Raw genomic sequence first — 15,263 nt, 5'->3', positions numbered from 1 at the left:
GGCTAGTCTCTGCCTTTTTGTGTCCCTTAATTTCTATCTAATTGTAATTGAAAAACATCGAAATAAAGCCTGGCTCTGCAGGGGAAGGTGCACCTAAATCTGGCAGATTCTGAAATACTTGGTCCTTGTATTAGTTAGGGTTCTCCAAAGAAACAGAACCAAAGTACATGTATTATAAGTACAAGGTACATGTACAAAGTACATGTATAATAAGTACAAGGTACTTATTATGAAGGATCAGCTCATGCGATTATGAAGGCTGAGAAGGCCCATGATCTGCTGTCTGCAAGCTGGAGACCCAGGAAAGCCATGGTATGGTTCTAGACCAAACCCAATGGCCTGAGGACCAAAGAAGCAAATGATTTAAGTCCCAATCTGAGTCCAAAGGCCCAAGAACCAGGAGTGCCAACTTCTGAGGACAGGAGCAGAGGGATGTCCCAATTAAGCAGGGGGAGCAAACTCACCATTCCGTACCAGGCCAGATCTGGGATGCAGCCTTTTGCTTGGGAAAGCAGCTATGGGAGGACTTTGGCTGTGATGTAGAATTCCATTGCATGTGTTCTTTGCCGACTGACTCTTAAGATTACATTTAAGAAGTGCAATCGTGTAGCTGCAGGTCCCTGTAGTTTGTGCAGTTTCGTTAGTTTTCTGCTGAATGACTACACCATATTTTATTTCTCTGTTCTCCTGTTGATGGACATTTATGCTGTTGGACAGTTTTTTGCTGTTATAAACAATGTTGCTATGAATATTTTTGAATTTGTTTCCCGATGCACAGGTGCAAGTTTCTTATAGGGTGATGCGTTGATAGCCCACTGGGATAATCAGTTTAAATGTGCAGCCAGGTTTTCAACTTAAGGGGAGTAGAATTGCCGGATTGCAGGGTATATGCATCGTTAACTTTATTATATGTGCTAAATTGCTCTCCAACGTGGTTTTACCAGTTTAAACTCTTCCAGCAGCACATGAAGGTACCCATTTTCCAACAAACTCAAATTTGACTTTAAAATTTTTGCCAATATGATGAGTCTAAAATGGTATCTCCTTTTTATTTAAATTTGCATTTCCGTGATTACTGGCAAGGATGAACATGTTTACATATGTTTATTGGCCATTTGTCTTTCCGCTTCCTTGAATTGTCTGGAAAATGTGAAACAATATAGGAGACAGTCCCTATGTGCATAGGACATGCTGCATGTGAAAACATAATTGGACCCCGATAGGCCTTGATGGTTATTTAAGTAGGATTTATTCAATTTAAGTAAACTTAAGTGAAATTTACATGAGGAACTAATAAATTTATTACATTTAATAAAATATAAGTAATCATATTTGTCTTTTCACATTAAAAAGAATGAAAAACTACTAAAGTTCTGAGAAACTTGAACACTGATTTTTGACAAAAATTTCCTACTCTTTAGATTTCTGATTGTACAGTCAGACTTCAATAACAAACCCATTTTTCATTAAATGAACACATTCTAGATTCTAATCATTTCACGTAAAAAGAATGGAATGCTTCTAACAATAAGGATACAATCTTAATTTTTAGGTTGTAAAGGAAAGGGACTTGACAGATAATCATGCCTGGGCACTGGTGGCTGGGTGTTCTGCTCAGTGGTTCCGAAGCTTCAGTGTGGGATACAGTCGCTAACTCCAAAGACCTATCTGTCCAAATACCAACAGCCCTCCTTTCCCCAATCCCAGAGTCTCCTTAGTTCGGAAATATCCGAAGCAAAGTCAGGAAAACCATGATGCTATTTGTGGTTTTAGATCGCCTTCTTCTGGCCAAAGCCTAAACTTGCACCGTGAAAGTAATTCACTTTCCACTGCATACTATAATTATTGATAAAATGTTTCTCTATCTCTACTTTTGTAACCTAAACTTCCCCAAATATATATAACATGTAAAGATTCATAATGAATATATTGTTATCTATCTATTATCTATTTTCCTGTCTACCGTCTAATCCAACTGTCACAGGCAGATAGATACAGATAGTAGGTGATAGAAAAGAGAAAAGGAAAACAAACCAAGCTAAGTCTTTATGACATGGAAATCCCCTCAGTAAGGTATTTTAAAGTGTTATCAATTGATAATTTACCCTTGACTTGATGTCTTTCCTTATATTCCATTTATTGTGTACCTTTTAATCCTGATATTTATCTAGTTCTCTGAAGTGATTTTTTCCTCCTGAAAGTGAAGTTGACTAAGCCCAAATCACAAAATTCATTATATCAGCCCATGTTTCTTTCCTTTCCTTTCCATTTATCCCTCCACTCCTTCCTACCATTCCTCCTTTATTCCCTCCTTAAAAAAAAAATCTTTTATAATTGCTTAAATGAATTTTAGTGCAATGCAAGGAATATTGGGGAACCCCAATACGGGGAAGATGATAGTCATCCATAATATATTCAGAAGGTTTCTCTATTTTTTACAATTGAAATATAGTTAATTTACAATGTTGGGTTAGTTTCAGGTATATAGAGAAGTGATTCAGATATGTGTGTGTGTATTCTTTTTCAGATTCTTTTTCATTATAGGTTATTAGAAGATATTGAATATAATTCTCTGTGCTATATAGTATGTCCTTGTTGTTTACCTATTTTATATATAGTAGTGTGTATATATTAATCCCAACCTAATTTATCCCTCCCTCCCCTCTTTCCCCTTTGGTAACCATAAATCTGTTTTCTATGTCTGTGAGTCTACTTCTTTTGTAAATAAATTCATTTGTATCATTTTTTGTGGTATCATATGATATCACATATATTTGTCTTTCTCTGTGTTACTTCACTTAATATGCTAATCTCTAGGTCCATCCATGCTGCTGCAAATATACATTATTTCATTTCCTTTTTATGGCTGAGTAATATTCCATTGTGTGTGTGTGTGTGTGTGTGTGTGTGTGTGTGTGTGTGTGTGTGTATACTACATCTTTATCTATTCATTTGTCAATGGATATTTAAGTTGCTTCCATGTCCTGGTTATTGTAAATAGTGCTGCTATGAACATTTGGGTGCATGCATCTTTTCAAATTAGAATTTTCTCTGGATATATGCCCAGGAGTGGAATTGCAGAATCATATGTAACTCTATTTTTAGTTTTTTAAGGAACCTTCATACTGTTCTCCATAGTGGCTGCACCAATTTACATTCTGACAGTGTAGGAGGGTTCCCTTTTCTCCACACCCTCTCCAGCATTTATTATTTGTAGACTTTAATGATGGCCATTCTGACTGGTGCGAGGTGATACCTCATTGTAGTTTTGATTTGCATTTCTCTCATAATCAGTGATATTGAGCATCTTTTCATGTGCCTGTTGGCCATCTGTATGCCTTCTTCAGAGAAATGTCTATTTAGATCTCCTGCCCATTTTTTCATTTTTTCATTTTTTTTTGATATTAAGCTGTATGAGCTGTTTGTATATTTTGGAAATTAAGCCCTTGTTGGTAGCATCGTTTGCAAATATTTTCTCCCAGTCCGCAGGTTGTAATTTCATTATGTTTATGGTTTCCCTTGCTGTGCAAAAGCATTTAAGTTTAATAAGGTCCCATTTGTTTATTTTTGCTTTTGTTTCCTTTGCTTTAGGAGGTGGATACAAAAAAATATTGCAGCGATTTATGTCAAAGAGTGTTCTGCCCATGTTTTCCTCTCGGAATTTTATAGTATCTGGTCTTATATTTAGGTCTTTAATCCATTTTGAGTTTATTTTTGTATGTGGTGTTAGAGTGTATTCTAATTTCATTCTTTTACCTGTAGCTGTCCAGTTTTCCCAGCATCACTTATTGAAGAGGCTGTCTTTTCCCCATTGTATATTTTTGGCTCCTTTGTCATAGATTAATTGACCATAAGTGCATGAGTTTATTTCTGGGCTTTTTATCCTATTCCATTGATCTATATGTCTGATTTTGTGCTAGTACCACACTGTTTTGATTACTGTAGCTTTGTAGTATAGTCTGAGGTCAGGGAGCATGATTCCTCTATTATTTTTGTTACTCATTAAGTTGAGCCAAGGTTTTGTTGGATTTACTTTTAATTAATTAATTTGTTTGTTTATACATTTGGAAATAATTGCATATGATGCAAAATTTATGCAATACCAAAATGTATACAGTGAGAAAAGTCTTTCACTTGTCAGCTTCCCTGCTGGGGGAGCAACCTCTATTGTCAATTCCTCAACACATGTATTTTATAAGAGAAACCCTCTGCACATGCTTAACAAAATAAAGAGGAATTTCAGGGTGACGACATATTACGTTCCTCATTTAATAAGAGAAAAAAGCATATGCCCTCAAATGCCCTTCTGGCATTTTCTACTAATCCTTCCTACATACACTTTGAGTGGTTCTTCAAGTGGGTAGGAACCCAGCAACCTCATTGCCTGGGAAACTGTTAGAAATGCAAATTCTCAGCCCTCTCCCAGACCTCCTGAATCAGAAACTCTGGGGGTGTTTTCCCAAACTCTTCAGGTGATTCTGATGTTTGCTAAAGTTTGAGAACAATGGCCTTAGAATATCAATGCCTGAGCCCCACCCCAGACTAGTGAACAGAATCACAAAGGTGGGTAGTTTAAATTTTCCTCAGGTAATCCTAATGTACAGCTAGTATTAAGAACTTGGGCTTGCTTAACTGAAAACATCCTGAGTTTCACCTCACCTCAAGCTTTTCTGATTCTTTACCTTTTCATCCTGTTATCATCTGCCTTGGGTGCCCAGTCTTCACTCCCATTTTACAGATAAGAAAGCTGAGAGTCAAAGAGATTGAGTTACTTATTCCAGAAAAGTAACTAGATATTGGTAGAGCTAGGTCTCAAAATCAATGTCCTTGGAATCCCTTGTCAGCGCATTTTCTGTTTGTCATGCTGCCACCTCTAGTTGATTGTGTACATGTTTTCTAAGAGGCTGTAAGCATTTAAGTGACTTATAAATGTCAGTTAGGAGATGACACCTAAATGAAGGGTGAATGAGTGAATGAATACAGGCCCTCTGCTGCTTCAAGTGGGTAAGAGTTCAACCATTTATCACAGACATGCTGATCATGCAGTAAGTCAATCACTGAGCAACTAAACAATGGAAAACCAAAGCTACCAAGTATTCAGAAAAGATGGGGTTAATGGATTTGATGTATAATTACAACATCTGGCATTTCACACTTTTTTGAATGGATTTGAATCTCTAACACTATGGTGTTTCTAAGAGACTTCTCATAATTACCTGTAGGTGCTGTCAATTTTAATTGGCTGTGTCCATACTGGGTCTTCCTGCCAATTACTTCCATTTTTTTTTATCTATAAAAGAGAACAATTGGTCCCATTTTTATTCACATCAAAGACATGACTTTGGGATGGAGGAAAACTCTTCTAAACATGAAAAACTTACCCTTTTACTCCATAAATATAGCAAACATTCAGCTTAGAGTTTTCTTTCTAGTCTAATCCAAAAGTTGTTCCTTTTTTGAATTTGCATCACTTAGTTCACTTAAGTAAAAAATAGATTTCAAGATTGTGGATTTGTAGGACCCAGTTAGGGTATCATGGTTGAGCGTAAGCTCTGGAGCCCAACTTTCCGTGTCTGAGTCCACCTCTTCCAGGTAATCATGGTGAACTCTTGGGCAGGACATGTAGGTCTGTCAAGCGTTGCAAGACCTGATTACTAATGAGATTTATGGGCCATTTATCTTTTTCTTTGGGACTAATACCATTTCTTTCCTTTGCCCATTTTTCTATTAGATTTTTTTTTCTTTTTCTTTTGAATCACAGTTATTCATATATTCTAAATCCCAATCCTTTGTCAGTTATATTATTCACTACATATAACTTCTATTTGTAGATTTTCTTTTGCCCTCTCCTTATGGTGCCTTTTGATAACTGTAAAATTTATCAACTTTAAAAAAAAAGGCTTCTGTTTATTGTATCATTGTAGAGGAATCCTTCCCTTTCCTGAATTTAGAAAGTTATTTTTCCTATATTTCTAAAGAGTATGTATTGGTTAATAATTTTGCTTTTTCATACTTTCATCTTTAATCCACCTGGAATTTATTTTTGCATATGCTGTGAGACATAGTTTAATTTCATTTTTTCCCATGGGGACAGTCATCTCAAAACTACTTATTGAAAAGTACATTGTTTCCAATGATCTACAATGTCCCTATGTCACATAAGTTTGCATACCTTTCACTTCTTATTCATTCTTGCCTTGGCTACTCTTGATCTTCTACTGTTTTGAAGAATGTCTCTTAATTGGTTCTTTTTAATGTTTCTTCAGGATTAGATTCTGGGGATACATTTTTACCAGGACTACTGCAGAAATGATATGTCCTCAATACATCCTTTCAGGAAGCACATGATATTTATTTCTCCTGTTACTGATAATGTAAATAGGATCACTTGGTTAAGTTGCTGTTTATCAGGTTTCTCAACTATAAACTACTATTTTTTCCCCTTGTAATTACTTTGAGACTATGTAAGTCTCCTGTTTCTTACCAGACTTTCACCCACTAGATTTAGAACGACTGGTCTAACCTATGAGAGAAGAGTGATTATCTTTTGTTTCATAGCAATGCATATGTCAGACTATAAGAATGGGAACCATCAGTGAAAGCAAAATGTACTAGTCAGGATGGGCTAGGTTATGCTTCTACAACAAACAACCCTCAAATCTCAGCAGCTTAACATAACAAAAGTTGATCTGTTTTGCTCTCCATGTTCCTTTGGTTGTCAGGGGGTTTCTGCTCACTCGGGGACACAGTCTGACTGAGGTTCATCTTGACAAAGGCTTTCATAACTGCTGAGGTAGAAAAAGGGAACAAGGTCAATTGTGCATTGTCTCTTAAAGCTTCTACCTGGAAGTGAAACATCACCTCTACTACACATCACTGACCAAAGTAAACCTTCAAGTGCGGGCAGTGAGTACAATCCTATAATGTGCTCAGGAGAGTAAAACTGGAATGGTTGAACAGGCCCCAGGACTCAACACTTTATATCCCAGAGTTTAGGTTTTAGCTAAATAGATTGCAGTAAATTGAACTGTTCTTCCCCATTTTTTCTCTCTTTTGGAAGGCAGAATGTGTTGATATACTCCTCCCTCCTCCCCACCCTCCTTGACTTCAGGCCTGGCCCTGTGACTGCTTTGACCAATGGAACATGAGCAGGTGACAGGATTTCAGCTCTGGGCAGAAGCTTCAAAATCTAGGGCAGGGGACTTCCCTGGTGCCCCAGTGATTAAGAATCCACCTTCCAGGGGCTTCCCTGGTGGCACAATGGTTAAGAATCCTCCTGCTAATGCAGGGGACACGGGTTCAAGCCCCGGTCTGGGAAGATCCCACATGCTGCAGAGCAACTAAGCCCGGGCGCCACAACTACTGAGCCTGCACTCTAGAGCCCGCAAGCCACAACTACTAAGCCCACATGCCACAACTACTGAGCCCACATGCCACAACTACTGAAGCCCACGCACCTAGAGCCCATGCTCCGCCACAAGAGAAGCCACTGTAATGAGAAGCCCGTGCACTGCAACGAGGAGTAGCCCCCGCTCACCACAACTAGAGAAAGCCCGCACACAGCAACAAAGACTCAACACAGCCAAAAATAAAATAAATTAAAAAAAAAAAAAAAGAATCCGCTTTCCAATGCAGGGGACACAGGAGGTTCGATTCCTGGTGGGGGAACTAAGATCCCACACGCTGCAGAGCAAGTAAGCCTGTGTGCCGCAACTACTGTGCCCGCATGCTCTAGACCCCGTGCACCACAACTAGAGAGCCCACGTGCCACAACTACTGAGCCCGCATGCTCTGGAGCCTGTGCACCACAATGAAGAGCCCACATGCTGCAACAAAAGATCCCGCATGCTGCAAGGAAGATCCCGCGGGCTGCAACTAAGACCCAATGCAGCCAAATAAAACAAAGAAATTAAAAAAACAAAAAAAATCAACCTTCAAACTAAAAAAACAAAAAATAAAATCTAGGGCACAATTCATCCCAGTGTGTGGAAGTAATTGCCCCTTTGCTATGGACTGAATGTTTGTGCCCCCCCTCCTGCCCCAAACTTATATGCTGAAGCCCTAACCCTCAATGTGATGGTATGGTATTTGGAGGTGAGACCTTTGGGAATAATTAAGTTTAGATGAAGTCATGAGGGCAGGGCTCTCATGATAGGATTAGTGTCCTTATAAGAAGAGGAGGAGACTGGAGCTTACTCTTCTCTCTGCCATGTAGGGACACAGTGAGATGGTGGCCATCTGTAAGCCAGGAAGAGAGCTCTCACCAGAACTTGACCATGCTGGCAACCTGATCTTGCACATCTAGCCTCCAGAACTGTGAGACATAAATTTCTATTGTTTAAGCCACCCATTTTATGGTATTTTGTTATGGCAGCCCAAGCTGATTAAAATACCCTTCCTCTTCTCACCCTCTACCATGAGAATACCCCAGAGAAAGGCCACTCCTTTATCTTTCATGGGTTCTGGAAAGGGAAGACATGTAGAACCAAGCTGAGCACAGCCCATCTGAGTCCATCAAAGTTGAAGCTGACCTGTAACCCCAAAGAAATGTGAAGAAGAAATAAATATTTTTGTTCTTGTAAGACACTAAGATTTGAGGTTGGTTGTTATCTAGGGTGATGGGAGTGAGACACTCTTTTTGAGTGCAAAATTCACAGGGTTTCAAACAACTCAGTAAGCAAGATGAGTGATATTTTTATGCAATGTTTTCAAAAAGGTCACAATTCATGCAAAAAGAATCCATGATGAACAAAATATCAAAAGTTTGAATAAAGACAAGATCAACAGTGCAACCTAGCCAAAGCTCACTAAAGGAAAGAGTTTTGATGCAATGAAAACCCAGATGGAGTTTCAGCAAATGGTAATGGACAGAAAACTGGTAAGACATAATGAATAAAATGTCAACATCAGTTAGAAACATGTTTCTGAGTTAATGATCCATTATCACATTTCCTGCTTTGTTTTTAGTGAGTTTTTAAAAGCTTTAAACAAATCAAACCTTTTAAACAACAGATTGCAAAAAAAGAGCAAAACAAAAAGAGAAAAAACAAACAAGGGACACATTAGGAATCTAGGCCCAAACTCTACCTTCCTGGAAAGGATTAGGAGCCAATTTGGAGGGGAAGGGTGGTATAGGGACGCCCCCTCCAGCCTGACAGGGGGAATTCCTTTTATGCTATGTGGTTTTCAAAAACAAGGCTTCTGGACAAAAATATAATTCAAAAAGATACATGCACCCCTATGTTTGTAGCAGCACTATTCACAATAGCCGAGATGGAGAAGCAACCTAAATGTCCATCGACAGATGAATGGATAAAGATGTGGTACATATATACAATGGAATACTCCTCAGCCATAAAAAAGAACGAAATAATGCCATTTGCAGCAACATGAATGGAACTAGAGATTATCATACTAAGTGAAGTCCAAGAGAAAGAGAAATACCATATGATATCGCTTATATGTGGAATCTAAAACACGACACAAATTAACATGTCTACGAAACAGAAACAGACTCACAGACATAGAGAACGGACTTGTCGTTGCCAAGGGGTGGGGGTGGGAGAGGGATGGAGTGGGAATTTGGGGTTAGCAGATGCAAACTATTATGTGCAGAATGGATAAACAACAAGGTCCGACTATATAGGACAGGGAACTATACTCAATATTCTATGATAAACCATAATGGAAAAGAATAAATATAAAAAAAGAAAAAAAATATATATCTGAATCACTTTGCTGTATAGCAGAAATTAACACATTGTAAATCAACTATATTTCAATTAAAAAATTAAAATACAAAACAAAAAAGGCTTCACTGTAGGCATATCCAGGTACACTATGTATACCCATAGTATATGTTACAAAATATCTAATGTATGAATGCATTCTACTGCCTGGCTACTTTCTGAGATGGAAAATTCTCTGGTACCGACAGACAAGCAACCAGAAATAGTGGAGTCCCATTCCAACACTGGCCTTAGACTGTATTTCTGGGTTAGTGAAGCTTTGAACTCAGATCTTGATAGGTTCTGGAGCTTGAGACTTTACAGACTCAACTTTGTCATGCAAACCTCCAGAACTATGTAGGGAGACTTCCATCTAACTCTGGAGGCAACAGATAGCTTAGAGTTGGCCTCTAGGTAAGTTACCAACAAACTCCATGTGGTAAGAAGGGATGTTGGTGGATAGTGGAAAATTTCTTTTGATATGATTCACTTTGTGTCTTGCTCCATGGTCTTGACATTCCAAAGGCTTTGCTGGCAACAAATACACCAATGCAGAAAGCACTCTGCGAAAGGATTATGGGCAATAATAGCAAGTACCACATTAAGAGAAAGATGGTCTAGTCTTGTTTGTAAAATTTAGTACAGAGACTCCTTTAACTTAGTCAAAGGAGAATTCTGTTACAACCTTGGACCTGGCATGCACTCCTGTTCAAGGGAAAGGCAAAATGGGGGCTCTGAAAGATGAAGCATCTTGTCATTGTTTTGGGTAGGCTCTTTTGGTTTGGAAGTCAGTTCAAGTAACCAGGGGCAAGGAGGGATGAAAGTTGAAGAAAGGAGATAATTCTGAGTACATACAATGGGGAAATAAAAAAGCAATCTCGAAGTTCATGGGAGCGGGAGCTGAAAACCCATCAGGGAACATCGCAACAGCTCTGGGGTCAGATTTCTCTCTCCTTGAGCTTGTTCTCAGCATCTCTGCTCCTCTCATAGCCCCGACGCTAGTTTATATAGCTTGTATTCCATTGCATCCTTTCCATCTCTGCTCCTGTAGCTGACTCCCAGTTTCTCAGTATTTCCTAGTTCAAAAAGGTCTTGAACTAGCTGTTTGCCTCAGTTATTATTCTTATTTTTTGGTACCAACGTCCAGGGTCATCAGGAAGCCTATTAAAAGGGTGCCCTTGAATAAAGTGCCCATAGCTGTCACCTGAAGTGTGGGACAAAGAGGAGAGACACTTGGTATAAAATGGCTCCCTGTGTGCGGTACCTTTAGCAGGGGCTATAGGAGGGGCAGTTTCCTCAGAACTGGATAGGGTTGTGGCAGGCACCAGGATGATTCTCCAATATGGTGCAAAGATGAGGTTCTTTATATCGAGGCTGCCAGACCTTCTGGTGATGTGGACACCCCTGTGGGAGCTACAGGTATAAGAAAGTGTGGGTAGTTTACACTTGTTCAGTAGCTATGGCCATTCATATAATGAGACAAAAAGCTTCTGGAAGGAATGATGTTAATTCCCTGATTTCACAGGAGTTAAGCCATAGGATTCCTGAGAAAATAAGAAGCCAGGCAAAGCAACTGATTGAGCCCAAAGTCGCCTGCATCCTTTCAGGAGCCCAAGGTCCTGAAGATACAAGACCACTCTCTCAGCCTTAATCAAAGCCGCTGCTCTCCGAGGGCATCAGACAGCCTTTGCACAAAGCACTCTCCTTTGAGTTGACTAGTCTTACTCCATGCTTCAATGACAACTTCTGTTGAGTTTAGATACTAATTTTCTGGCTCTTGACTGCCCCCAGTCCATGTTTTGTATGGGTTATGACCAAATTCTGTATCTAGGCACCTACCTCAACATACGTGATCCAACAAAACTTGAGTAATCTAAAAGTCTAACTCTGTAAGACTTGTCTGCATACATTCCTATCATGACATGATTACTCCCAAATTGTGGAAATGATCATGTGTTAAAATATTCAAATTTAACCCTATTATTAACTAGTAAGGAATGAAAAATGAATTAGAAATTATTACAATTATTGAGTACTTTATATATTATTTCATTTCAGATTTACAACCAACCCTATGAGGTACCATTATCTCCGTTCTACATGGAAAGGAACCAAGACTCAGAACAATGAGGTGGCTTGCTCAAGGTCCCCAGATAGTAGGTGCAGCGGTAAGGTTTTAACCCAGGTGTTGTCTAACTCCAAAGCCCAGTCTTTCCACTATACAATGCTGCTTCTCTAGAGCGGGTTTAAATGAATGAGAAGAGTTGATTATGCTGAATCACTCAACTTTGTACAAATGAGTTTGAGTAACATTTTAACTTTATTTTCAGGAGTGGCCCAATAAGGCTGTACTTGGTCAATACTACAGACATAATCTAGGGTCTAGGGGTAACTTAAAGAACATTAATAAATACACAAACACACGCATACATACCCAGTATTAGAAATGATTTAAAAAATCAGACCTTAGCTCAAAAAGATGAACTACAGTTAACCTTTATTGTTCTTTAGAAATGAACTTTCCACAATATTAATAAATCTCATTTTTAGCTCTGCTTTGAAGTACTGATACCACTGAAGTAACCTTTTTCTTCTCTGAATCTTTTCTTGTAAAATTATAGTTTTCTCTTTTTCTAAAATAGCAGGAAGTTCCTTCCAGTTCTTAATAAAGATAAAGGGAGCATTCATGGACTTGAGTAACTGCAGAGGAGCATTATGGTAAACAGATGAATTTGCACAGCTGCCAGCTGTCATTACGTCTTCTACCACGGGAACGGAGCCATAGGAGCAAGCCTCATATATTCTGTAACACTCCGTGTTCACTCCTGCTGGGCACAATGTGAGATCACTCTGAAGCAGAGCATCTTGATAATTCTTAAGGCTTTCATTTGTTTCTTGAGGCTGCCACCTAGAAAATCAGAAAAAAACCTGAAGTTTTCACTGTACTAAGCATAACTTTTGTGGAAGAAAATATTTTTTCTTTTAATGTTGGTTACAAGAAATGGTAAACACATTATAGAGATGGCAGGCAGAAGAGATGAATAAAATCTTGCCCAAATAGATTTCTTGAAAATATTTAAGAATTTGAGAAGTTTACAGCTACACATTTAAAAAAATCTAGTGGCCATACAATTTCTGAATGAAATTATATCAGCCAAAATTTTGTGAGTGCTTGTCTTCTTTCTCTACCTCACCCTCCATCCAAATTCCTGCCCTTATGGAGCTTATTATCACAGTTCTAGTGGTGGAGACAGACAGTAACCAGGTCAAGTCAGTAAATTATTTAGAAGGTGTTAAGTGCTGTGTGGAAAAATAAAGCAGAGAAGTGAGGCGGGAGTTTTTGGTAGGATGGTATTGCAACTGTAAATAGGTGATCAGGGAGTGTCTCACTGCATGGGCATCTGAGAGGGGAGCCAGAAGTGAGGAAGCAAACCACACAGATATCTGGGGGAAGAAGAGAGCACAGAGCAAGCATAAAGGCCATGAGATGGCATGTGCCAGTTCAAGGGACAGCAAGGAAGCCAGGGTGGCTAAAGCAGGGTAACTGAAGGGGAGAGGTGTAGAAGATGAAGTCAGAGCACCCATCACACAGAGTTTTGATCAGAGGGGTAACTGACATCATCTATGTTTTATCAGACTCTATCTGGCTGTTGTGTTGAGAATAGATTGTATGGGGCAAGGGTAGAAGCTGAGAGGCTAGTTAGAAAACTAGATGTTCCCTCCTGACTGTTCCAATTTTCTCAGTGAAATAAGCAATAGGGTCATAAGGTAAGAGCAGTTGGGAAGAGACAAGAAGGTATGAAAGTCTTCCAGGAGAGAGGAAGAATACATGGACAAGGGAGATGGATGACTGCTGGACACTCAAGGGTCAAGGTCATATATATATATATATTTTTTTTTTAATAAATTTATTTATTTTTATTTTTGGCTGCGTTGGGTCTTTGTTGCTGTGTGCGGGCTTTCTTTAGTTGCGGCGAGCAAGGGCTACTCTTTGTTGCAGTGTGCAGGCTTCTCACTGGGTGGCTTCTCTTGTTGTGGAGCATGGGCTCTAGGCACATGGGCTTCAGTAGTTGTGGCACGTGGGCTCAGTGGTTGTGGCTCGTGGGCTCTAGAGTGCAGGCTCAGTAGTTGTGGTGCACAGGCTTAGCTGCTCTGCGGCATGTGGGATCTTCCCGGACCAGGGCTCGAACCCGTGTCCCCTGCGTTGGCAGGCGGATTCTTAACCACTGCGCCACCAGGGAAGCCCAAGGTCATATATTTAAAGTGAGATCAATTGGTACCTTTCTCCAAGTGTGTTTGGCTGCACGGGTGAAGGTATGGAGCAGGTAAGAGAGCTGGATTTAACCAGAGTTAGGGTTTGCTAGATTAAGGAACTAGGAAGCTGAATGTATATGTGGTCATGATTGATTATGAAATTTAAGTGGGTAAAGAATAAAGTAAAGATGAGGTGGGTGAAGAACAATGAAAAGGTATTAGGAACAATGAACTGTAAGTCCCAGGTAAATTGCTGATGTCAGATTATTACAGGGAATGAGCTGGAATGATAGAAAATGATGTTTACAGAGAGAGATGCTGGAATTTGAGATCATGCAGTATGTGTAATCATAAGGTCTAGGAAATGACCATGACAGTGAATGGCTGAGGTCAAGTGGAGACCCAGATCACTGTGGGAGACGAAGTAAAGGAACTGCAAGACCAGTGTGATGGAAAGACCATCTATGTGGATTTGGGAATCACTAAGAATGAGGCTGGAAAAATGTCGGAGAGAGTGAGAGTATGCCAGGAACTAGACTCTTCAAAGAATTAAGGGGATAAACCCAAGGGTCAGTATATGATTTCTCTTTTCTTTTAGGAGTTTTTTAAAAATTAATTTTATATTGGAGTATAGTTGATTTACAATGTTGTATTAGTTTCAGGTGTACAGCAAAGTGAATCAGTTATACATATATATATCTCCACTCTTTTTTTAAGAGTCTTTTCCCATGTAGGCCATTAGAGAATATTGAGCAGAGTTCCCTGTGCTATAAATAGGTTCTTATTAGTTATCTACTTTATATATAGTAGTGTGTATATGTCAATCCCAATCTCCCAGTTTATCCCTTCCCCCTTATGATTTCAAAGAGAAAGAATAATGGATAGTTTTGTCTGCTGGTATGAGATTCAAAATTGGAGGTTTTAGGGAGGGAAAAGGGAGAGTGGTCTGGAAGCAGCAATGAGAAGCAAGGAGGACACCTACTCCACCTCCTGGCTCAATGGTAGGAGAGGGATTTCAAGAATAATTCTGTTCCCACAGTAAGCTTTGTTATTTTGCCCTCACTCATTCCATTCTAGGCACACTGTCCCTTGTTCCTCACACATAGTAAGCATGCTTCCACCTTAGGCCTTTATATTTGCTCTTCCCTCTGCCTGGGCAACTCTTCTCCCAAATAGACATGAGGCTCACCCCTCTGCCTTTTTCAGTCCTGTGCTTAAATGTAAACTTCTAACTAGCACTTTCCTTGGCTGTTCTAAAATATCAAATGCTCCACTCCTCAT

The 15,263-nt window shown here is 39.3% G+C and overlaps 1 protein-coding gene across 2 annotated transcripts in view; it reads right to left on the bottom strand.

Annotated features, from left to right (window-relative positions):
• Nucleotides 1-6,800: 6,800 nt before the first annotated feature.
• The window catches only part of RXYLT1 (ribitol xylosyltransferase 1), a 39,075-nt gene continuing 30,612 nt past the window's right edge, over nucleotides 6,801-15,263 (bottom strand). Inside the window, exon 6 of one of the 2 annotated variants that reach the window (XM_082351268.1) lies at nucleotides 6,801-11,141. In XM_082351268.1, coding sequence (XP_082207394.1) covers nucleotides 10,826-11,141 — 316 coding nt within the window. In that variant the 3' untranslated portion in view covers nucleotides 6,801-10,825. Of the gene's footprint in view, nucleotides 11,142-12,208; nucleotides 12,637-15,263 lie in introns of those variants that run through there. The other variant, XM_082351267.1, reaches the window with a different exon arrangement.

Source organism: Balaenoptera borealis, assembly GCF_965194805.1.
Source record: "Balaenoptera borealis genome assembly, chromosome: 13".
NCBI lineage: Eukaryota > Metazoa > Chordata > Mammalia > Artiodactyla > Balaenopteridae > Balaenoptera > Balaenoptera borealis.
The sequence above is the reverse complement of the archived record's forward strand: the minus strand, read 5'-3'. Positions and strand labels throughout refer to the sequence as shown.